The 26,691-nt window shown below is 44.5% G+C and overlaps 1 protein-coding gene across 1 annotated transcript in view; it reads right to left on the reverse strand.

Annotated features, from left to right (window-relative positions):
* LOC110533220 (dynein, axonemal, heavy chain 6) overlaps positions 1-26,691 on the reverse strand; it is a 191,597-nt gene that overhangs the window by 61,790 nt on the left and 103,116 nt on the right. The window contains exons 53-59 of the mRNA XM_090188666.1: positions 11,560-11,727; positions 7,979-8,214; positions 4,552-4,654; positions 4,153-4,311; positions 3,820-3,943; positions 3,119-3,315; positions 681-884 (exon numbers count right to left, since the gene is read on the reverse strand). Of these exons, the coding sequence (XP_090044792.1) occupies positions 681-884; positions 3,119-3,315; positions 3,820-3,943; positions 4,153-4,311; positions 4,552-4,654; positions 7,979-8,214; positions 11,560-11,727 (1,191 nt within the window). The remainder of the gene's footprint in view (positions 1-680; positions 885-3,118; positions 3,316-3,819; positions 3,944-4,152; positions 4,312-4,551; positions 4,655-7,978; positions 8,215-11,559; positions 11,728-26,691) is intronic.

Below are 26,691 nucleotides of genomic sequence, written 5' to 3' on the forward strand. Positions count from 1 at the left end.
AATGGGAGTCAGGGTTTGATCCAGGCTGGGGTCTGAGAATGGGAGTCAGGGTTTGTTCCAGGCTGGGGTCTGAGAATGGGAGTCAGGGTTTGTTCCAGGCTGGGGTCTGAGAATGGGAGTCAGGGTTTGTTCCAGGCTGGGGTCTGGGAATGGGAGTCAGGGTTTGATCCAGGCTGGGGTCTGAGAATGGGAGTCAGGGTTTGTTCCAGGCTGGGGTCTGAGAATGGGAGTCAGGGTTTGTTCCAGGCTGGGGTCTGGGAATGGGAGTCAGGGTTTGTTCCAGGCTGGGGTCTGGGAATGGGAGTCAGGGTTTGTTCCAGGCTGGGGTCTGGGAATGGGAGTCAGGGTTTGAGCCACAACACATTACAACACAACTGTTATTTTAGCAGATGTAGCCACAGAAAAATAACTTTGGTCATCATTGCCAATACAAGAATAGAGAAAGTTACAACTAGAAATACAACTATACAAGTAGCTTATTACAAAGTATAAGATGAATAACTATTTGCAACACCATCGCATATAAAGGTACCTGTGATTAAAAGATGTTATAGAATCTAAATAGAGTATTTAAGTAGAGGACTGAATCCAGAAGAGATGAAAAGTGTGGTAATACAAATACTTCTGATTGGTTGAATGATTCAAGACAAAAAGCACTGATTTGCTGTCAGCTGGGTCACCTGATCCTGAGGGTCGATCATGAGTGGCCAGCGGCGTCCACGGGTAACCAGGATTCCATTCTCAGTGGAAACGGTGTCCCGGGGCAACCCCTCGGCGTTCCACAGGCGGATCTCATAGGGGTCGCCCAGGATGTTGATGAGGCTGAAGCTGGCACTGATGGGGATGCCCAACTCCTGGCATCGCACAATCCACTGGTCTATCAGCTGCACAGACACACACACACAGCCACACACACAGCCACACACACACACACACACACACACACACACACACACACACACACACACACACACACACACACACACACACACACACACACACACACACACACACACACACACACACACACACACACACACACACACACACACACACACACACACACACACACACGTTTATCAACAATCAGAGCCTTGTATATTCAGGGATGAATGAACATTCCCAAGTCATCTGACTCCATAACCATGTGCTATAACAGGTAGTATTGACAGACATTACAGACACAGTGGTAGTATTGACAGACAGTGGTAGTATTGACAGACAGTGGTTGTATTGACAGACAGCACATAGACAGTGGTAGTATTGACAGACAGCACAGAGACAGTGGTAGTATTGACAAACAGCACAGAGACAGTGGTAGTATTGACAGACAGTACAGACAGTGGTAGTATTGACAGACACCACATAGACAGTGATAGTATTGACAGACAGCACAGAGACAGTGGTAGTATTGACAGACACCACATAGACAGTGATAGTATTGACAGACACCACATAGACAGTGATAGTATTGACAGACAGCACAGAGACAGTGGTAGTATTGACAAACAGCACAGAGACAGTGGTAGTATTGACAGACAGTACAGACAGTGGTAGTATTGACAGACACCACATAGACAGTGATAGTATTGACAGACAGCACAGAGACAGTGGTAGTATTGACAGACAGCACAGAGACAGTGGTAGTATTGACAGACAGTACAGAGACAGTGGTAGTATTGACAGACACCACATAGACAGTGGTAGTATTGACAGACACCACATAGACAGTGATAGTATTGACAGACACCACATAGACAGTGGTAGTATTGACAGACACCACATAGACAGTGATAGTATTGACAGACACCACATATACAGTGATAGTATTGACAGACAACACATAGACAGTGGTAGTATTGACAGACACCACATAGACAGTGATAGTATTGACAGACAGCACATAGACAGTGATAGTATTGACAGACACCACATAGACAGTGATAGTATTGACAGACACCACATAGACAGTGATAGTATTGACAGACACCACATATACAGTGATAGTATTGACAGACACCACATAGACAGTGATAGTATTGACAGACACCACATAGACAGTGATAGTATTGACAGACACCACATAGACAGTGGTAGTATTGACAGACACCACATAGACAGTGATAGTATTGACAGACACCACATAGACAGTGGTAGTATTGACAGACACCACATAGACAGTGATAGTATTGACAGACAACACATAGACAGTGATAGTATTGACAGACACCACATAGACAGTGGTAGTATTGACAGACACCACATAGACAGTGATAGTATTGACAGACAGCACATAGACAGTGATAGTATTGACAGACAGCACATAGAAAGTGATAGTATTGACAGACACCACATAGACAGTGGTAGTATTGACAGACAGCCAGACAGACCCAGTGGGTTGAGGTGAGTGAGAGCCATTAGGCCAGAGTGCCAGTGTGGGCAGGGAGGTTGACACATGGTCTGCCTCTCCGTCTGGCCCGAGGGAGAGAGGTGGGCACACAGACACTGTCTAGAACAGGCAGGCTTCACTGGGTTTGGTTCCAATAGTGTACAGAGAACAGACGGCAATGTTTAGACGCAGGGCGCAGAAGTAGAGTGAAAGTATATAACAGATAGTAAGAACCGTGTATAAAGCTGCATCTCTATAGAGGCCATACATACCAGGTGTCTCCACTGCAAGGGGAAGGCTATGTAGTTTAGAATGGTTATAATGCAACATACTGCGGTAGGTTATAGTGAGAATTAGCAGGCTGTATATAAAGGATGTACCAGTTGTCTATAGTGCATTGTGAAGGCTCCGTAGTACTGCAGGCTATAGTGAGAATTAGCAGGCTGTATATAAAGGATGTACCAGTTGTCTATAGTGCATTGTGAAGGCTCCGTAGTACTGCAGGCTGCAGGTTATAGTGAGAATTAGCAGGCTGTATATAAAGGATGTACCAGTTGTCTATAGTGCATTGTGAAGGCTCCGTAGTACTGCAGGCTGCAGGTTATAGTGAGAATTAGCAGGCTGTATATAAAGGATGTACCAGTTGTCTATAGTGCATTGTGAAGGCTCCGTAGTACTGCAGGCTGCAGGTTATAGTGAGAATTAGCAGGCTGTATATAAAGGATGTACCAGTTGTCTATAGTGCATTGTGAAGGCTCCGTAGTACGCCACGCAGGCTGCAGCGATGAAGACGTTTCCCACCACGTTATGGATCTCCTGTTCAAACAGTTCGATGCTCTCCTGCCAGCGAACCTGCTCGTCCCCCAGAGCTGCTGTCAGCTTCCCTGCACGGCCCAGCCTCGCCTCGGTCAGAGCCATGGTCTTAGCTGGGGGGGAAAGGGGGGGAGAGGGTAAGGGGAGGGAGAGGGGAAGGAAAGTGAGGGAGAGGATGGGAGGCAGAGAGAGTTCATGTAGCAGACAGCACACATAAGAGATTACAGTAGATTAGTCCTGACATATTCCTGGAACTTTGGTTTGTCTTGGAAAACATTGTGGGAACTTTAAGTGCCAACATGATGGAAATCATGTGCCAAAATCTGTCAAACTCAGTCTTACCCAGACCCTCCTCTCTAACTTTTACCCAGACCCTCCTCTCTAACTCTTACCCAGACCCTCCTCGATAACTCTTACCGAGACCCTCCTCGATAACTCTTACCCAGACCGTCCTCTATAACTCTTACCCAGACCCTCCTCTCTAACTCTTACCCAGACCCTCCTCTCTAACTCTTACCCAGACCGTCCTCTATAACTCTTACCCAGACCATCCTCTATAACTCTTACCCAGACCCTCCTCTCTAACTCTTACCCAGACCCTCCTCTCTAACTCTTACCCAGACCCTCCTTCTCTGCGATGCTCTGGTCAAACTGGTCCTGGAGGATCTTAATCTTGTTCTGTACTTCCTGTAGCTGGGCCTGCTTCTCCTTCAGGGTTGCCATGGTAGCGTTCAGCTCCGTCTGCAGCCAAAAGGGTGGGATATAAAAACAAATACCTAATACTGTACTTAGTAAAGAACTTCTGACACAGAACTTCCTGTTGACGTTTTCTCTTCCAATTGGAACCAGTGGGCGGATGACGTGCTTGTGTGTGTGTGTGTGTGTGTGTGTGTGTGTGTGTGTGTGTGTGGGTGCGTGTGTGTGTGTGTGTGTGTGTGTGTGCCACTGACCTGTGCGGCGGCCAGTCTTTCTTTCTTGGGTCCGACCTCCTTGAGGACTCTGGAGTAGAGGTCCATGGCCCGGACCCACATACACATGGACTTGCAGGCCTTGGACACCTTTTCCACCTTCTCAGGGACAAAGTCCGGGTTGTTCACGTACTTCTGAAGCTAAAAAAAAACAACAACAATCCAAATCATCATTATTTAGTTTGTGTCCCAAACGGCACACTATAGAGCGTACTACTGTTAACCAGAGCCCTATTCCCTATATAGTGCACTACTTTTGACCAGAGTGAGGGGGGTTTCTGCAAATGCAGTGAAAGAAATACAAACAAATAATGAAGCCAATACAGGAAGACATGAATAGAAGATGATCAAAAAACAACAATGTCCAAAAGAGTTAGTGACCTTCTGGAGGATCTGGGGCTTAATGTTTTCCTTGTCATATTCCATCAGCTTCCTGAGGAAGTAGGAGTCACCCAGCACCTGCTTGGCACTGGACCAGTCTGGTCTGGAGAGGTGGGTGGGGGGAGAGGGAGGGAGGGAGGGAGAGAGAGAGAGACAAAGTTGAAGTAAAGAGAGAGAGATACAGTGTGTATGTGTGTGTGTGTGTGGTGTGTGTGTGTGCGTGTGTGTGCGTGCGTGCGGGTGTGTGTGTGTGTGTGCGTGCGTGCGTGTGGGTGTGTGTGTGTGTGGTGTGTGTGTGCGCGTGCGTGCGTGCGTGTGGGTGTGTGTGTGTGTGGTGTGTGTGTGCGCGTGCGTGCATGCGTGTGTGTGTGTGTGTGTATATGTGGTGTGTGTGTGTGTGTGTGTGTGTGTGTGTGTGTGTGTGTGTGGTGTGTGTGTGTGTGTGAGATACAGCTGGAGTCATGCTAGCTAACAGGCCTGCTATGAGTACAGACAGGAAGCAGCAGAGAAAACACCAGCCACCGATCCAGATGACAGATTATTCTATCAGACAGACAGAGACAAGAGGACATGATGAGTCTTCAGTCTCTTCTTGTCAAGCAGAGCAGCAGCAGAGTAGTGACTGACCTCAGCCAGTCTCCCATACTGGACCCTGCAGCTACCTTCTGTCTCTGGGTCAATGACAACATGTAGGGTTTGTATGCAGGGATGGTCATGTATCTAGCCCAGTAGCCCGAGGCTAGTGCTGATCAGCTTGTACAAAATGTACCCAACTAGCCCACTGGCTAGATACCTTTAGTCTTTTTAAATAATGCATGGCCTAGATTTCACAAGTTCCATCCCAGTGTGTCTGCATTGGGAGTCACTGGTACATTCGTATCAGTTGTTGCTCCGTTAGTGATCCATCCACTGGCAGCCTCATATGGCATTGAAGTTCAACAATAATATGCTATTAGCTAATACATGAGTTAACCCTTCATGGACTGACTTGTTGCAGAGACAATGATTACGTTATCAATCTGTATCCAAGCATCGTCAGCTCACTGACATGCAGCTGAGATACTATCTCCCAAGAGAATACTCGTCAGTTATCGTCCCAGCTGTGTATATACCCCCTCAAACAGACACCACGACGGCCCACAAGGAACTTCACAGGACTCTATGTAAACCATATATCCTGAGGCTGCATTTATTGTAGCTGGGGATTTGAACAAAGCAAATTTGAGAACAAGGCTACCTAAATTCTGTCAGCATATTGATTGCAGCACTTACACTCGATCGCTGCTACTCTAACTTCCGCTATGCATACAAGGCCCTCCCTCGCCCTCCCTTCGGCAAATTCGACCACGAGTCCATCTTGCACCTACTGTCTTATAGGCAGAAATTGAAAGAGGATGTACCCATGACTAGAACCATTCAACGCTGGTCTGACCAATCGGAATCCACGCTTCAAGATTGTTTTGATCACGCGGACTGGAAAATGTTCCGGGCAGCCTCAGAGAACAACATCGGTCTATATGCTGACTCGGTGAGTGAGTTTATAAGGAAGTGCATTGGAGATGTTGTACCCACTGTGACTATTAAAACCTACCCTAACCAGAAACCGTGGAAAGATGGCATGGAATTCGCGCAAAACTGAAAGCGCAAACCACCACATTTAACCATGGAAAGAGGACTGGGAATATGGCCGAATATAAACAATGCAGTTATTCCCTCCGCAAGGCAATCAAACAAGTGAAATGTCGGTATAGGGACAAAGTGGAGTCACAATTCAACAGCTCAGATACAAGACGTATGTGGCAGGGTCTACAGGCAATTACGGATTACAAAAAGAAAACCAGCCACGTCACGGACACCGACGTCTCGCTTCCAGACACACTAAACACCTTCTTTGTCCGCTTTGAGGATAATACAGTGCCACCGGCACGGCCCATTAACAAGGACCGCGCCTCCCCCCTCTCCTTCTCTGTGGCCACCACATGCTTCAAGATGGCCACCAGTGTTGCTGTACCCAAGAAGGCAAAGATAACTGAACTAAATGACTACCGCCCCGTAGCACTCAATTCTGTCATTATGAAGTGCTTTGAGAGACTAGTTAAGGATCATATCATCTCCACCCTACCTGTCACCGTAGACCCACTTCCGTTTGCATACCGCCCCAACAGGTCCACAGACGATGCAATCGCCATTACAGTGCACACTGCCCTGTCCCATCTGTACAAGAGGAATACCTATTCATTGACTACAGCTCAGCATTCAACACCATAGTAATCATCAAGCTGGAGGCCCTGGGTCTCAACCCCGCCCTGTGCAATTGGGTGCTGTACTTTCGGGCCGCCCCCAGGTGGTTAAGGTAGGAAACAACATCTCCACTTTGCTGACCCTCAACACTGGTGCCCCACAGGGTGCGTGCTCAGCCCCCTCCTGTACTCTCTGTTCACCCAACAGCAGAGGGAGCACCCCCCTATCCACATCGAAGGGAGAGCAGTGGAGAAGGTGGAAAGTTCCTGAGCGTACACATCACAGACAAACTGAAATGGTCCAAGGCACAGCAGCGCCTCTTCAACCTCAGGAGGCTGAAGAAATGTGGCTTGTCACTTAAAACCCTGACAAACTTTTACAGATGCACAAACGAGAGCCTCCTGTCGGGCTGTATCACCGCCTGGTAAGGCAACTGGACCGCCCTCAACCATAAGGCTTTCCAACGGGTGGTGCGTTATGTGCAACGCATCACCGGGGGCAAACTACCTGCCCTCCAGGACAACTACACCACCCGATGTCACAGGAAGGCCATAAAGATCATCAAGGACAACAACCACCCACTGCCTGTTCACCCTGCTATCATCCAGAAGGTGAGGTCAGCACAGGTGCATCAAAGCTGGGACCGAGAGACTGAAAAACAGCTTCTATCTCAAGGCCATCAGACTGTTAAACAGCCATCACTAACTCAGAGAGGCTGCTGCCAACATAGAGGCTCAAATCACAGGCCACTTTAATAAATTGATCACTAGTCACTTTAATAATGGCTACATGTCTTACAATACTCATCTCATATGTATCTACTGTATCTTATACCATCTACTGCACCTTGCCTGTGCCACTCGGCCATCGCTCATCCATATATTTATATGTACATATTCTTATTCATTCCTTTACACTTGTGTGTATAAGGTAGTGGTTGTGGAATTGTTAGATTACTTGTTAGATATTACTGCATGGTCGGAACTAGAAGCACAATCATTTCGCTACACTCGTATTAACATCTGCTAACCATGTGTATGTGACCGATAAACATTTAATAGATTTTTGATCTAAGATGCATCAATCATAATGTTGTCAATATGTGATTTAAGTGTCGTTAGCGGACTGACATGCATCAATCACAACGTTGTCAATACGTTATCTAAGTGTTGTTAGTGTTACTGACTTGCTGCCCAGCAGGATGCAGACGGCCTCCATGACAGTCATGACCATGTCAGGTGGTTTGGTGAAGACCCTGATCTCTGAGATGTCTGCCTTGTCCAGTGAGTCCAGGGCCTTGTTGGCACCTTCCAGAGCAGGCAGAGCCTCGTCTAGATCCCTCTGGGCGTCTGCTGCTATGGCCTGGGTGTCCTCAGCCTTCACCTTGGCCAGGGCCTCATCCTCCTTCACCACTTTACGCACCTGGGGACACACAGACACACAGAGACAGACAGACACACAGACACACACACAGAGAGAGACCGACAGAGACAGACAGACACACACACAGAGACAGACAGACAGACACACAGACACACACACAGAGAAAGACAGACAGAGACAGACAGACACAGACAGACAGACAGACACACAGAGACACACAGACAGAGAGACAGACACATAGACACACACACAGAGACAGACAGACAGACACAGACAGACAGACAGACACATAGACACACACACACACACACAGACAGACAGACAGACAGACAGACAGACAGACAGACAGTTGAATAGGACGCAGTACAGTTGAATAGGACGCAGTACAGTTGAATAGGACGCAGTACAGTTGAATAGGACGCAGTACAGTTGAATAGAACGCAGTACAGTTGAATAGGACGCAGTACAGTTGAATAGGACGCAGTACAGTTGAATAGGACGCAGTACAGTTGAATAGGACGCAGTACAGTTGAATAGGACGCAGTACAGTTGAATAGGACGCAGTACAGTTGAATAGGACGCAGTACAGTTGAATAGGACGCAGTACAGTTGAATAGGACGCAGTACAGTTGAATAGGACGCAGTACAGTTGAATAGGACGCAGTACAGTTGAATAGGCGTGCACATGAAGAAAAAAAAGAGGAGGACAAACCACTAACACCAATCTACACACCCACACACTCCCCCTACACACCCACACACTCCCCCTAGACACACACACACTCCCCCTAGACACACACACACTCCCTCTAGACACACACACATTCCCCCTAGACACACACACACTCCCCCTAGACACACACACACTCCCCCTAGACACACACACATTCCCCCTAGACACACACACATTTCCCCAAGACACATACAAATATTCAAACAAAAAATGCCCACCCTTGTCAACTCTCTCCTGGTCAACGACTAGTTTCCCTAGCTCCACCCTCTCCTGGTCAACGACTAGTTTCCCTAGCTCCACCCTCTCCTGGCCCACGACTAGTTTCCCTAGCTCCACCCTCTCCTGGTCAACGACTAGTTTCCCTAGCTCCACCCTCTCTTGGTAAACGACTAGTTTCCCTAGCTCCACCCTCTCCTGGTCAACGACTAGTTTCCCTAGCTCCACCCTCTCCTGGTCAACGACTAGTTTCCCTAGCTCCACTCTCTCCTGGTCAACGACTAGTTTCCCTAGCTCCACCCTCTCCTGGTCAACGACTAGTTTCCATAGCTCCACCCTCTCCTGGTCAACGACTAGTTTCCCTAGCTCCACCCTCTCCTGGCCCACGACTAGTTTCCCTAGCTCCACCCTCTCCTGGTCAACGACTAGTTTCCCTAGCTCCATCCTCTCCTGGCCCACGACTAGTTTCCCTAGCTCCACCCTCTCCTGGTCAACGACTAGTTTCCCTAGCTCCACCCTCTCCTGGTCAACGACTAGTTTCCCTAGCTCCACCCTCTCCTGGTCCACGACTAGTTTCCCTAGCACCACCCTCTCCTGGTCAACGACTAGTTTCCCTAGCTCCACCCTCTCCTGGTCAACGACTAGTTTCCCTAGCTCCACCCTCTCCTGGTCAACGACTAGTTTCCCTATCTCCACCCTCTCCTGGTCAACGACTAGATTCCCTAGCTCCACCCTCTCCTGGTCAACGACTAGTTTCACTAGCTCCACCCTCTCCTGGTCAACGACTAGTTTCCCTAGCTCCACCCTCTCCTGGTCCACGACTAGTTTCCCTAGCTCCACCCTCTCCTGGTCCACGACAGGTTTCCCTAGCTCCACCCTCTCCTGGTCAACGACTAGTTTCCCTAGCTCCACCCTCTCCTGGTCAACGACTAGTTTCCCTAGCTCCACCCTCTCCTGGTCAACGACTAGTTTCCCTAGCTCCACCCTCTCCTGGCCCACGACTAGTTTCCCTAGCTCCACCCTCTCCTGGTCAACGACTAGTTTCCCTAACTCCATCCTCTCCTGGCCCACGACTAGTTTCCCTAGCTCCACCCTCTCCTGGTCAACGACTAGTTTCCCTAGCTCCACCCTCTCCTGGTCAACGACTAGTTTCCCTAGCTCCACCCTCTCCTGGTCCACGACTAGTTTCCCTAGCACCACCCTCTCCTGGTCAACGACTAGTTTCCCTAGCTCCACCCTCTCCTGGTCAACGACTAGTTTCCCTAGCTCCACCCTCTCCTGGTCAACGACTAGTTTCCCTATCTCCACCCTCTCCTGGTCAACGACTAGATTCCCTAGCTCCACCCTCTCCTGGTCAACGACTAGTTTCACTAGCTCCACCCTCTCCTGGTCAACGACTAGTTTCCCTAGCTCCACCCTCTCCTGGCCCACGACTAGTTTCCCTAGCTCCACCCTCTCCTGGTCAACGACTAGTTTCCCTAGCTCCACCCTCTCCTGGTCAACGACTAGTTTCCCTAGCTCCACCCTCTCCTGGTCAACGACTAGTTTCCCTAGCTCCACCCTCTCCTGGTCAACGACTAGTTTCCCTAGCTCCACCCTCTCCTGGTCAACGACTAGTTTCCCTAGCTCCACCCTCTCCTGGTCAACGACTAGTTTCCCTAGCTCCACCCTCTCCTGGTCAACGACTAGTTTCCCTAGCTCCACCCTCTCCTGGTCCATGACAGGTTTCCCTAGCTCCACCCTCTCCTGGTCCACGACTAGTTTCCCTATCTCCACCCTCTCCTGTTCAACGACTAGTTTCCCTAGCTCCACCCTCTCCTGGTCAACGACTAGTTTCCCTAGCTCCACCCTCTCCTGGTCCACGACAGGTTTCCCTAGCTCCACCCTCTCCTGGTCCACGACTAGTTTCCCTATCTCCACACTCTCCTGTTCAACGACTAGTTTCCCTAGCTCCACCCTCTCCTGGTCAACGACTAGTTTCCCTAGCTCCACCCTCTCCTGGTCAACGACTAGTTTCCCTAGCTCCACCCTCTCCTGGTCCACGACTAGTTTCCCTAGCTCCACCCTCTCCTGGTCAACGACTAGTTTCCCTAGCTCCACCCTCTCCTGGTCCACGACTAGTTTCCCTAGCTACACCCTCTCCTGGTCCACGACTAGTTTCCCTAGCTCCACCCTCTCCTGGTCCACGACTAGTTTCCCTAGCTCCACCCTCTCCTGGTCCACGACTAGTTTCCCTAGCTCCACCCTCTCCTGGTCAACGACTAGTTTCCCTAGCTCCACCCTCTCCTGGTCCACGACTAGTTTCCCTAGCTCCACCCTCTCCTGGTCCACGACTAGTTTCCCTAGCTCCACCCTCTCCTGGTCAACGACTAGTTTCCCTAGCTCCACCCTGTCCTGGTCCACGGCTAGTTTCCCTAGCTCCACTCTACACCCACCTTGTCGGCGCTCTCCTGGTCCACGGCTAGTTTCCCCATGAGGGCGTTGACGTCTATAGACTTTTGTTTGAGGACAGGCTCCAGAGCTGACAGGTCTACCTTCATCTTATCCACCAACACGTTGGTCTCCAACAGCTTAGTGAGACCATTCTTTACCCTGTCACGAGCCTGCACACACAGGAATACACACACACACACACACACACACACACACACACACACACACACACACACACACACACACACACACACACACACACAAAGAAACAGGCACACGTAGGAACACACACAGGAACACACACACAGGGATACACACACACACACACACACACACAGACACATACAGAAACACAGGCACACACAGGAACACACACACAGGGATACACACACGCAGTCATGCAAACACACACACACACACACACACACACACACGGTCATGCAAACACACACACACACACACACACAAACACACACACAGACACAAACACACACACAGAAACGCACACACAAACACACAAAGGGATACACACACACGGTCATGCAAACACACACACACACAAACACAGACACAAACACACACAGGCACACAGAAGCAATTACATTTCTTGGATTGAATGGAGTATAGAATTGACGCCCATTCAGAGAAATAGCCACATTTCAAAGAAACCACAGTGTGCTAAACTGGAGTATTGATAACGTTAAATAATACATATTATGGATGTCTCACAGCCGCTGCGTTTACTATTGCTAAACAGTATTATAGATCTGTTGCATGGCCAGGTAGAGGTTAATAACAGTATTAATCAGTAGTATTACTGATCTCTTACAGCCACTAGTTGCTGTCTCTTCTCTCCCAACATGGCCAGGTAGAGGTTAATAACAGTATTAATCAGTAGTATTACTGATCTCTTACAGCCACTAGTTGCTGTCTCTTCTCTCCCAACATGGCCAGGTAGAGGTTAATAACAGTATTAATCAGTAGTATTACTGATCTCTTACAGCCACTAGTTGCTGTCTCTTCTCTCCCAACATGGCCAGGTAGAGGTTAATAACAGTATTAATCAGTAGTATTACTGATCTCTTACAGCCACTAGTTGCTGTCTCTTCTCTCCCAACATGGCCAGGTAGAGGTTAATAACAGTATTAATCCGTAGTATTACTGATCTCTTACAGCCACTAGTTGCTGTCTCTTCTCTCCCAACATGGCCAGGTAGAGGTTAATAACAGTATTAATCAGTAGTATTACTGATCTCTTACAGCCACTAGTTGCTGTCTCTTCTCTCCCAACATGGCCAGGTAGAGGTTAATAACAGTATTAATCAGTAGTATTACTGATCTCTTACAGCCACTAGTTACTGTCTCTTCTCTCCCAACATGGCCAGGTAGAGGTTAATAACAGTATTAATCAGTAGTATTACTGATCTCTTACAGCCACTAGTTGCTGTCTCTTCTCTCCCAACATGGCCAGGTAGAGGTTAATAACAGTATTAATCAGTAGTATTACTGATCTCTTACAGCCACTAGTTGCTGTCTCTTCTCTCCCAACATGGCCAGGTAGAGGTTAATAACAGTATTAATCAGTAGTATTACTGATCTCTTACAGCCACTAGTTGCTGTCTCTTCTCTCCCAACATGGCCAGGTAGAGGTTAATAACAGTATTAATCAGTAGTATTACTGATCTCTTACAGCCACTAGTTGCTGTCTCTTCTCTCCCAACATGGCCAGGTAGAGGTTAATAACAGTATTAATCAGTAGTATTACTGATCTCTTACAGCCACTAGTTGCTGTCTCTTCTCTCCCAACATGGCCAGGTAGAGGTTAATAACAGTATTAATCAGTAGTATTACTGATCTCTTACAGCCACTAGTTGCTGTCTCTTCTCTCCCAACATGGCCAGGTAGAGGTTAATAACAGTATTAATCAGTAGTATTACTGATCTCTTACAGCCACTAGTTGCTGTCTCTTCTCTCCCAACATGGCCAGGTAGAGGTTAATAACAGTTTTAATCAGTAGTATTACTGATCTCTTACAGCCACTAGTTGTTGTCTCTTCTCTCCCAACATGGCCAGGTAGAGGTTAATAACAGTATTAATCAGTAGTATTACTGATCTGTTACAGCCACTAGTTGCTGTCTCTTCTCTCCCAACATGGCCAGGTAGAGGTTAATAACAGTATTAATCAGTAGTATTACTGATCTGTTACAGCCACTAGTTGCTGTCTCTTCTCTCCCAACATGGCCAGGTAGAGGTTAATAACAGTATTAATCAGTAGTATTACTGATCTCTTACAGCCACTAGTTACTGTCTCTTCTCTCCCAACATGGCCAGGTAGAGGTTAATAACAGTATTAATCAGTAGTATTACTGATCTCTTACAGCCACTAGTTGCTGTCTCTTCTCTCCCAACATGGCCAGGTAGAGGTTAATAACAGTATTAATCAGTAGTATTACTGATCTCTTACAGCCACTAGTTGCTGTCTCTTCTCTCCCAACATGGCCAGGTAGAGGTTAATAACAGTATTAATCAGTAGTATTACTGATCTCTTACAGCCACTAGTTGCTGTCTCTTCTCTCCCAACATGTCCAGGTAGAGGTTAATAACAGTATTAATCAGTAGTATTACTGATCTCTTACAGCCACTAGTTGCTGTCTCTTCTCTCCCAACATGGCCAGGTAGAGGTTAATAACAGTATTAATCAGTAGTATTACTGATCTCTTACAGCCACTAGTTACTGTCTCTTCTCTCCCAACATGTCCAGGTAGAGGTTAATAACAGTATTAATCAGTAGTATTACTGATCTCTTACAGCCACTAGTTGCTGTCTCTTCTCTCCCAACATGGCCAGGTAGAGGTTAATAACAGTATTAATCAGTAGTATTACTGATCTCTTACAGCCACTAGTTACTGTCTCTTCTCTCCCAACATGGCCAGGTAGAGGTTAATAACAGTATTAATCAGTAGTATTACTGATCTCTTACAGCCACTAGTTGCTGTCTCTTCTCTCCCAACATGGCCAGGTAGAGGTTAATAACAGTATTAATCAGTAGTATTACTGATGTCTTACAGCCACTAGTTGCTGTCTCTTCTCTCCCAACATGGCCAGGTAGAGGTTAATAACAGTATTAATCAGTAGTATTACTGATCTCTTACAGCCAGCCACTAGTTACTGTCTCTTCTCTCCCAACATGGCCAGGTAGAGGTTAATAACAGTATTAATCAGTAGTATTACTGATCTCTTACAGCCACTAGTTGCTGTCTCTTCTCTCCCAACATGGCCAGGTAGAGGTTAATAACAGTATTAATCAGTAGTATTACTGATCTCTTACAGCCACTAGTTACTGTGTCTTCTCTCCCAACATGGCCAGGTAGAGGTTAATAACAGTATTAATCAGTAGTATTACTGATCTCTTACAGCCAGCCACTAGTTGCTGTCTCTTCTCTCCCAACATGTCCAGGTAGAGGTTAATAACAGTATTAATCAGTAGTATTACTGATCTCTTACAGCCACTAGTTGCTGTCTCTTCTCTCCCAACATGGCCAGGTAGAGGTTAATAACAGTATTAATCAGTAGTATTACTGATCTCTTACAGCCACTAGTTGCTGTCTCTTCTCTCCCAACATGGCCAGGTAGAGGTTAATAACAGTATTAATCAGTAGTATTACTGATCTCTTACAGCCACTAGTTACTGTCTCTTCTCTCCCAACATGGCCAGGTAGAGGTTAATAACAGTATTAATCAGTAGTATTACTGATCTCTTACAGCCAGCCACTAGTTGCTGTCTCTTCTCTCCCAACATGGCCAGGTAGAGGTTAATAACAGTATTAATCAGTAGTATTACTGATCTCTTACAGCCACTAGTTGCTGTCTCTTCTCTCCCAACATGGCCAGGTAGAGGTTAATAACAGTATTAATCAGTAGTATTACTGATCTCTTACAGCCACTAGTTGCTGTCTCTTCTCTCCCAACATGGCCAGGTAGAGGTTAATACCAGTATTAATCAGTAGTATTACTGATCTCTTACAGCCACTAGTTGCTGTCTCTTCTCTCCCAACATGGCCAGGTAGAGGTTAATAACAGTATTAATCAGTAGTATTACTGATCTCTTACAGCCACTAGTTGCTGTCTCTTCTCTCCCAACATGGCCAGGTAGAGGTTAATAACAGTATTAATCAGTAGTATTACTGATCTCTTACAGCCACTAGTTGCTGTCTCTTCTCTCCCAACATGGCCAGGTAGAGGTTAATAACAGTATTAATCAGTAGTATTACTGATCTCTTACAGCCACTAGTTACTGTCTCTTCTCTCCCAACATGGCCAGGTAGAGGTTAATAACAGTATTAATCAGTAGTATTACTGATCTGTTACAGCCACTAGTTGCTGTCTCTTCTCTCCCAACATGGCCAGGTAGAGGTTAATAACAGTATTAATCAGTAGTATTACTGATCTCTTACAGCCACTAGTTACTGTCTCTTCTCTCCCAACATGGCCAGGTAGAGGTTAATAACAGTATTAATCAGTAGTATTACTGATCTCTTACAGCCACTAGTTGCTGTCTCTTCTCTCCCAACATGGCCAGGTAGAGGTTAATAACAGTATTAATCAGTAGTATTACTGATCTCTTACAGCCACTAGTTGCTGTCTCTTCTCTCCCAACATGGCCAGGTAGAGGTTAATAACAGTATTAATCAGTAGTATTACTGATCTCTTACAGCCACTAGTTGCTGTCTCTTCTCTCCCAACATGTCCAGGTAGAGGTTAATAACAGTATTAATCAGTAGTATTACTGATCTCTTACAGCCACTAGTTGCTGTCTCTTCTCTCCCAACATGGCCAGGTAGAGGTTAATAACAGTATTAATCAGTAGTATTACTGATCTCTTACAGCCACTAGTTACTGTCTCTTCTCTCCCAACATGTCCAGGTAGAGGTTAATAACAGTATTAATCAGTAGTATTACTGATCTCTTACAGCCACTAGTTGCTGTCTCTTCTCTCCCAACATGGCCAGGTAGAGGTTAATAACAGTATTAATCAGTAGTATTACTGATCTCTTACAGCCACTAGTTACTGTCTCTTCTCTCCCAACATGGCCAGGTAGAGGTTAATAACAGTATTAATCAGTAGTATTACTGATCTCTTACAGCCAGCCACTAGTTACTGTCTCTTCTCTCCCAACATGGCCAGGTAGAGGTTAATAACAGTATTAATCAGTAGTATTACTGATCTCTTACAGCCACTAGTTGCTGTCTCTTCTCTCCCAACATGGCCAGGTAGAGGTTAATAACAGTATTAATCAGTAGTATTACTGATCTCTTACAGCCACTAGTTACTGTGTCTTCTCTCCCAACATGGCCAGGTAGAGGTTAATAACAGTATTAATCAGTAGTATTACTGATCTCTTACAGCCAGCCACTAGTTGCTGTCTCTTCTCTCCCAACATGTCCAGGTAGAGGTTAATAACAGTATTAATCAGTAGTATTACTGATCTCTTACAGCCACTAGTTGCTGTCTCTTCTCTCCCAACATGGCCAGGTAGAGGTTAATAACAGTATTAATCAGTAGTATTACTGATCTCTTACAGCCACTAGTTGCTGTCTCTTCTCTCCCAACATGGCCAGGTAGAGGTTAATAACAGTATTAATCAGTAGTATTACTGATCTCTTACAGCCACTAGTTACTGTCTCTTCTCTCCCAACATGGCCAGGTAGAGGTTAATAACAGTATTAATCAGTAGTATTACTGATCTCTTACAGCCAGCCACTAGTTGCTGTCTCTTCTCTCCCAACATGGCCAGGTAGAGGTTAATAACAGTATTAATCAGTAGTATTACTGATCTCTTACAGCCACTAGTTGCTGTCTCTTCTCTCCCAACATGTCCAGGTAGAGGTTAATAACAGTATTAATCAGTAGTATTACTGATCTCTTACAGCCACTAGTTGCTGTCTCTTCTCTCCCAACATGGCCAGGTAGAGGTTAATAACAGTATTAATCAGTAGTATTACTGATCTCTTACAGCCACTAGTTACTGTCTCTTCTCTCCCAACATGTCCAGGTAGAGGTTAATAACAGTATTAATCAGTAGTATTACTGATCTCTTACAGCCACTAGTTGCTGTCTCTTCTCTCCCAACATGGCCAGGTAGAGGTTAATAACAGTATTAATCAGTAGTATTACTGATCTCTTACAGCCACTAGTTACTGTCTCTTCTCTCCCAACATGGCCAGGTAGAGGTTAATAACAGTATTAATCAGTAGTATTACTGATCTCTTACAGCCAGCCACTAGTTACTGTCTCTTCTCTCCCAACATGGCCAGGTAGAGGTTAATAACAGTATTAATCAGTAGTATTACTGATCTCTTACAGCCACTAGTTGCTGTCTCTTCTCTCCCAACATGGCCAGGTAGAGGTTAATAACAGTATTAATCAGTAGTATTACTGATCTCTTACAGCCACTAGTTACTGTGTCTTCTCTCCCAACATGGCCAGGTAGAGGTTAATAACAGTATTAATCAGTAGTATTACTGATCTCTTACAGCCAGCCACTAGTTGCTGTCTCTTCTCTCCCAACATGTCCAGGTAGAGGTTAATAACAGTATTAATCAGTAGTATTACTGATCTCTTACAGCCACTAGTTGCTGTCTCTTCTCTCCCAACATGGCCAGGTAGAGGTTAATAACAGTATTAATCAGTAGTATTACTGATCTCTTACAGCCACTAGTTGCTGTCTCTTCTCTCCCAACATGGCCAGGTAGAGGTTAATAACAGTATTAATCAGTAGTATTACTGATCTCTTACAGCCACTAGTTGCTGTCTCTTCTCTCCCAACATGGCCAGGTAGAGGTTAATAACAGTATTAATCAGTAGTATTACTGATCTCTTACAGCCACTAGTTGCTGTCTCTTCTCTCCCAACATGGCCAGGTAGAGGTTAATAACAGTATTAATCAGTAGTATTACTGATCTCTTACAGCCACTAGTTGCTGTCTCTTCTCTCCCAACATGTCCAGGTAGAGGTTAATAACAGTATTAATCAGTAGTATTACTGATCTCTTACAGCCACTAGTTGCTGTCTCTTCTCTCCCAACATGGCCAGGTAGAGGTTAATAACAGTATTAATCAGTAGTATTACTGATCTCTTACAGCCACTAGTTACTGTCTCTTCTCTCCCAACATGTCCAGGTAGAGGTTAATAACAGTATTAATCAGTAGTATTACTGATCTCTTACAGCCACTAGTTGCTGTCTCTTCTCTCCCAACATGGCCAGGTAGAGGTTAATAACAGTATTAATCAGTAGTATTACTGATCTCTTACAGCCACTAGTTACTGTCTCTTCTCTCCCAACATGGCCAGGTAGAGGTTAATAACAGTATTAATCAGTAGTATTACTGATCTCTTACAGCCAGCCACTAGTTACTGTCTCTTCTCTCCCAACATGGCCAGGTAGAGGTTAATAACAGTATTAATCAGTAGTATTACTGATCTCTTACAGCCACTAGTTGCTGTCTCTTCTCTCCCAACATGGCCAGGTAGAGGTTAATAACAGTATTAATCAGTAGTATTACTGATCTCTTACAGCCACTAGTTACTGTGTCTTCTCTCCCAACATGGCCAGGTAGAGGTTAATAACAGTATTAATCAGTAGTATTACTGATCTCTTACAGCCAGCCACTAGTTGCTGTCTCTTCTCTCCCAACATGTCCAGGTAGAGGTTAATAACAGTATTAATCAGTAGTATTACTGATCTCTTACAGCCACTAGTTGCTGTCTCTTCTCTCCCAACATGGCCAGGTAGAGGTTAATAACAGTATTAATCAGTAGTATTACTGATCTCTTACAGCCACTAGTTGCTGTCTCTTCTCTCCCAACATGGCCAGGTAGAGGTTAATAACAGTATTAATCAGTAGTATTACTGATCTCTTACAGCCACTAGTTACTGTCTCTTCTCTCCCAACATGGCCAGGTAGAGGTTAATAACAGTATTAATCAGTAGTATTACTGATCTCTTACAGCCAGCCACTAGTTGCTGTCTCTTCTCTCCCAACATGGCCAGGTAGAGGTTAATAACAGTATTAATCAGTAGTATTACTGATCTCTTACAGCCACTAGTTGCTGTCTCTTCTCTCCCAACATGTCCAGGTAGAGGTTAATAACAGTATTAATCAGTAGTATTACTGATCTCTTACAGCCACTAGTTGCTGTCTCTTCTCTCCCAACATGGCCAGGTAGAGGTTAATAACAGTATTAATCAGTAGTATTACTGATCTCTTACAGCCACTAGTTACTGTCTCTTCTCTCCCAACATGTCCAGGTAGAGGTTAATAACAGTATTAATCAGTAGTATTACTGATCTCTTACAGCCACTAGTTGCTGTCTCTTCTCTCCCAACATGGCCAGGTAGAGGTTAATAACAGTATTAATCAGTAGTATTACTGATCTCTTACAGCCACTAGTTACTGTCTCTTCTCTCCCAACATGGCCAGGTAGAGGTTAATAACAGTATTAATCAGTAGTATTACTGATCTCTTACAGCCAGCCACTAGTTACTGTCTCTTCTCTCCCAACATGGCCAGGTAGAGGTTAATAACAGTATTAATCAGTAGTATTACTGATCTCTTACAGCCACTAGTTGCTGTCTCTTCTCTCCCAACATGGCCAGGTAGAGGTTAATAACAGTATTAATCAGTAGTATTACTGATCTCTTACAGCCACTAGTTACTGTGTCTTCTCTCCCAACATGGCCAGGTAGAGGTTAATAACAGTATTAATCAGTAGTATTACTGATCTCTTACAGCCAGCCACTAGTTGCTGTCTCTTCTCTCCCAACATGTCCAGGTAGAGGTTAATAACAGTATTAATCAGTAGTATTACTGATCTCTTACAGCCACTAGTTGCTGTCTCTTCTCTCCCAACATGGCCAGGTAGAGGTTAATAACAGTATTAATCAGTAGTATTACTGATCTCTTACAGCCACTAGTTGCTGTCTCTTCTCTCCCAACATGGCCAGGTAGAGGTTAATAACAGTATTAATCAGTAGTATTACTGATCTCTTACAGCCACTAGTTACTGTCTCTTCTCTCCCAACATGGCCAGGTAGAGGTTAATAACAGTATTAATCAGTAGTATTACTGATCTCTTACAGCCAGCCACTAGTTGCTGTCTCTTCTCTCCCAACATGGCCAGGTAGAGGTTAATAACAGTATTAATCAGTAGTATTACTGATCTCTTACAGCCACTAGTTGCTGTCTCTTCTCTCCCAACATGGCCAGGTAGAGGTTAATAACAGTATTAATCAGTAGTATTACTGATCTCTTACAGCCACTAGTTGCTGTCTCTTCTCTCCCAACATGGCCAGGTAGAGGTTAATAACAGTATTAATCAGTAGTATTACTGATCTCTTACAGCCACTAGTTGCTGTCTCTTCTCTCCCAACATGGCCAGGTAGAGGTTAATAACAGTATTAATCAGTAGTATTACTGATCTCTTACAGCCACTAGTTGCTGTCTCTTCTCTCCCAACATGGCCAGGTAGAGGTTAATAACAGTATTAATCAGTAGTATTACTGATCTCTTACAGCCACTAGTTGCTGTCTCTTCTCTCCCAACATGGCCAGGTAGAGGTTAATAACAGTATTAATCAGTAGTATTACTGATCTCTTACAGCCACTAGTTACTGTCTCTTCTCTCCCAACATGGCCAGGTAGAGGTTAATAACAGTATTAATCAGTAGTATTACTGATCTCTTACAGCCACTAGTTGCTGTCTCTTCTCTCCCAACATGGCCAGGTAGAGGTTAATAACAGTATTAATCAGTAGTATTACTGATCTCTTACAGCCAGCCACTAGTTACTGTCTCTTCTCTCCCAACATGGCCAGGTAGAGGTTAATAACAGTATTAATCAGTAGTATTACTGATCTCTTACAGCCACTAGTTGCTGTCTCTTCTCTCCCAACATGGCCAGGTAGAGGTTAATAACAGTATTAATCAGTAGTATTACTGATCTCTTACAGCCACTAGTTGCTGTCTTTTCTCTCCCAACATGGCCAGGTAGAGGTTAATAACAGTATTAATCAGTAGTATTACTGATCTCTTACAGCCACTAGTTGCTGTCTCTTCTCTCCCAACATGGCCAGTTAGAGGTTAATAACAGTATTAATCAGTAGTATTACTGATCTCTTACAGCCACTAGTTGCTGTCTCTTCTCTCCCAACATGGCCAGGTAGAGGTTAATAACAGTATTAATCAGTAGTATTACTGATCTCTTACAGCCACTAGTTGCTGTCTCTTCTCTCCCAACATGGCCAGGTAGAGGTTAATAACAGTATTAATCAGTAGTATTACTGATCTCTTACAGCCACTAGTTGCTGTCTCTTCTCTCCCAACATGGCCAGGTAGAGGTTAATAACAGTATTAATCAGTAGTATTACTGATCTCTTACAGCCACTAGTTGCTGTCTCTTCTCTCCCAACATGGCCAGGTAGAGGTTAATAACAGTATTAATCAGTAGTATTACTGATCTCTTACAGCCACTAGTTGCTGTCTCTTCTCTCCCAACATGGCCAGGTAGAGGTTAATAACAGTATTAATCAGTAGTATTACTGATCTCTTACAGCCACTAGTTGCTGTCTCTTCTCTCCCAACATGGCCAGGTAGAGGTTAATAACAGTATTAATCAGTAGTATTACTGATCTCTTACAGCCACTAGTTGCTGTCTCTTCTCTCCCAACATGGCCAGGTAGAGGTTAATAACAGTATTAATCAGTAGTATTACTGATCTCTTACAGCCACTAGTTGCTGTCTTTTCTCTCCCAACATGGCCAGGTAGAGGTTAATAACAGTATTAATCAGTAGTATTACTGATCTCTTACAGCCACTAGTTGCTGTCTCTTCTCTCCCAACATGGCCAGGTAGAGGTTAATAACAGTATTAATCAGTAGTATTACTGATCTCTTACAGCCACTAGTTGCTGTCTCTTCTCTCCCAACATGGCCAGGTAGAGGTTAATAACAGTATTAATCAGTAGTATTACTGATCTCTTACAGCCACTAGTTGCTGTCTCTTCTCTCCCAACATGGCCAGGTAGAGGTTAATAACAGTATTAATCAGTAGTATTACTGATCTCTTACAGCCACTAGTTGCTGTCTCTTCTCTCCCAACATGGCCAGGTAGAGGTTAATAACAGTATTAATCAGTAGTATTACTGATCTCTTACAGCCACTAGTTGCTGTCTCTTCTCTCCCAACATGGCCAGGTAGAGGTTAATAACAGTATTAATCAGTAGTATTACTGATCTCTTACAGCCACTAGTTACTGTCTCTTCTCTCCCAACATGGCCAGGTAGAGGTTAATAACAGTATTAATCAGTAGTATTACTGATCTCTTACAGCCACTAGTTGCTGTCTCTTCTCTCCCAACATGGCCAGGTAGAGGTTAATAACAGTATTAATCAGTAGTATTACTGATCTCTTACAGCCACTAGTTGCTGTCTCTTCTCTCCCAACATGGCCAGGTAGAGGTTAATAACAGTATTAATCAGTAGTATTACTGATCTCTTACAGCCACTAGTTGCTGTCTCTTCTCTCCCAACATGGCCAGGTAGAGGTTAATAACAGTATTAATCAGTAGTATTACTGATCTCTTACAGCCACTAGTTACTGTCTCTTCTCTCCCAACATGGCCAGGTAGAGGTTAATAACAGTATTAATCAGTAGTATTACTGATCTCTTACAGCCACTAGTTACTGTCTCTTCTCTCCCAACATGGCCAGGTAGAGGTTAATAACAGTATTAATCAGTAGTATTACTGATCTCTTACAGCCACTAGTTGCTGTCTCTTCTCTCCCAACATGGCCAGGTAGAGGTTAATAACAGTATTAATCAGTAGTATTACTGATCTCTTACAGCCACTAGTTGCTGTCTCTTCTCTCCCAACATGGCCAGGTAGAGGTTAATAACAGTATTAATCAGTAGTATTACTGATCTCTTACAGCCACTAGTTGCTGTCTCTTCTCTCCCAACATGGCCAGGTAGAGGTTAATAACAGTATTAATCAGTAGTATTACTGATCTCTTACAGCCACTAGTTGCTGTCTCTTCTCTCCCAACATGTCCAGGTAGAGGTTAATAACAGTATTAATCAGTAGTATTACTGATCTCTTACAGCCACTAGTTGCTGTCTCTTCTCTCCCAACATGGCCAGGTAGAGGTTAATAACAGTATTAATCAGTAGTATTACTGATCTCTTACAGCCACTAGTTGCTGTCTCTTCTCTCCCAACATGGCCAGGTAGAGGTTAATAACAGTATTAATCAGTAGTATTACTGATCTCTTACAGCCACTAGTTGCTGTCTCTTCTCTCCCAACATGGCCAGGTAGAGGTTAATAACAGTATTAATCAGTAGTATTACTGATCTCTTACAGCCACTAGTTGCTGTCTCTTCTCTCCCAACATGGCCAGGTAGAGGTTAATAACAGTATTAATCAGTAGTATTACTGATCTCTTACAGCCACTAGTTGCTGTCTCTTCTCTCCCAACATGGCCAGGTAGAGGTTAATAACAGTATTAATCAGTAGTATTACTGATCTCTTACAGCCACTAGTTGCTGTCTCTTCTCTCCCAACATGGCCAGGTAGAGGTTAATAACAGTATTAATCAGTAGTATTACTGATCTCTTACAGCCACTAGTTGCTGTCTCTTCTCTCCCAACATGGCCAGGTAGAGGTTAATAACAGTATTAATCAGTAGTATTACTGATCTCTTACAGCCACTAGTTGCTGTCTCTTCTCTCCCAACATGGCCAGGTAGAGGTTAATAACAGTATTAATCAGTAGTATTACTGATCTCTTACAGCCACTAGTTGCTGTCTCTTCTCTCCCAACATGGCCAGGTAGAGGTTAATAACAGTATTAATCAGTAGTATTACTGATCTCTTACAGCCACTAGTTGCTGTCTCTTCTCTCCCAACATGGCCAGGTAGAGGTTAATAACAGTATTAATCAGTAGTATTACTGATCTCTTACAGCCACTAGTTGCTGTCTCTTCTCTCCCAACATGGCCAGGTAGAGGTTAATAACAGTATTAATCAGTAGTATTACTGATCTCTTACAGCCACTAGTTGCTGTCTCTTCTCTCCCAACATGGCCAGGTAGAGGTTAATAACAGTATTAATCAGTAGTATTACTGATCTCTTACAGCCACTAGTTGCTGTCTCTTCTCTCCCAACATGGCCAGGTAGAGGTTAATAACAGTATTAATCAGTAGTATTACTGATCTCTTACAGCCACTAGTTGCTGTCTCTTCTCTCCCAACATGGCCAGGTAGAGGTTAATAACAGTATTAATCAGTAGTATTACTGATCTCTTACAGCCACTAGTTGCTGTCTCTTCTCTCCCAACATGGCCAGGTAGAGGTTAATAACAGTATTAATCAGTAGTATTACTGATCTCTTACAGCCACTAGTTGCTGTCTCTTCTCTCCCAACATGGCCAGGTAGAGGTTAATAACAGTATTAATCAGTAGTATTACTGATCTCTTACAGCCACTAGTTGCTGTCTCTTCTCTCCCAACATGGCCAGGTAGAGGTTAATAACAGTATTAATCAGTAGTATTACTGATCTCTTACAGCCACTAGTTGCTGTCTCTTCTCTCCCAACATGGCCAGGTAGAGGTTAATAACAGTATTAATCAGTAGTATTACTGATCTCTTACAGCCACTAGTTGCTGTCTCTTCTCTCCCAACATGTCCAGGTAGAGGTTAATAACAGTATTAATCAGTAGTATTACTGATCTCTTACAGCCACTAGTTGCTGTCTCTTCTCTCCCAACATGGCCAGGTAGAGGTTAATAACAGTATTAATCAGTAGTATTACTGATCTCTTACAGCCACTAGTTGCTGTCTCTTCTCTCCCAACATGGCCAGGTAGAGGTTAATAACAGTATTAATCAGTAGTATTACTGATCTCTTACAGCCACTAGTTGCTGTCTCTTCTCTCCCAACATGGCCAGGTAGAGGTTAATAACAGTATTAATCAGTAGTATTACTGATCTCTTACAGCCACTAGTTGCTGTCTCTTCTCTCCCAACATGGCCAGGTAGAGGTTAATAACAGTATTAATCAGTAGTATTACTGATCTCTTACAGCCACTAGTTGCTGTCTCTTCTCTCCCAACATGGCCAGGTAGAGGTTAATAACAGTATTAATCAGTAGTATTACTGATCTCTTACAGCCACTAGTTGCTGTCTCTTCTCTCCCAACATGGCCAGGTAGAGGTTAATAACAGTATTAATCAGTAGTATTACTGATCTCTTACAGCCACTAGTTGCTGTCTCTTCTCTCCCAACATGTCCAGGTAGAGGTTAATAACAGTATTAATCAGTAGTATTACTGATCTCTTACAGCCACTAGTTGCTGTCTCTTCTCTCCCAACATGTCCAGGTAGAGGTTAATAACAGTATTAATCAGTAGTATTACTGATCTCTTACAGCCACTAGTTGCTGTCTCTTCTCTCCCAACATGGCCAGGTAGAGGTTAATAACAGTATTAATCAGTAGTATTACTGATCTCTTACAGCCACTAGTTGCTGTCTCTTCTCTCCCAACATGTCCAGGTAGAGGTTAATAACAGTATTAATCAGTAGTATTACTGATCTCTTACAGCCACTAGTTGCTGTCTCTTCTCTCCCAACATGGCCAGGTAGAGGTTAATAACAGTATTAATCAGTAGTATTACTGATCTCTTACAGCCAGCCACTAGTTGCTGTCTCTTCTCTCCCAACATGGCCAGGTAGAGGTTAATAACAGTATTAATCAGTAGTATTACTGATCTCTTACAGCCACTAGTTGCTGTCTCTTCTCTCCCAACATGGCCAGGTAGAGGTTAATAACAGTATTAATCAGTAGTATTACTGATCTCTTACAGCCACTAGTTGCTGTCTCTTCTCTCCCAACATGTCCAGGTAGAGGTTAATAACAGTATTAATCAGTAGTATTACTGATCTCTTACAGCCACTAGTTGCTGTCTCTTCTCTCCCAACATGGCCAGGTAGAGGTTAATAACAGTATTAATCAGTAGTATTACTGATCTCTTACAGCCACTAGTTGCTGTCTCTTCTCTCCCAACATGGCCAGGTAGAGGTTAAT

Source organism: Oncorhynchus mykiss, chromosome 10 (assembly GCF_057628025.1).
Source record: "Oncorhynchus mykiss isolate SJ-2025 chromosome 10, ASM5762802v1, whole genome shotgun sequence".
Lineage (NCBI taxonomy): Eukaryota > Metazoa > Chordata > Actinopteri > Salmoniformes > Salmonidae > Oncorhynchus > Oncorhynchus mykiss.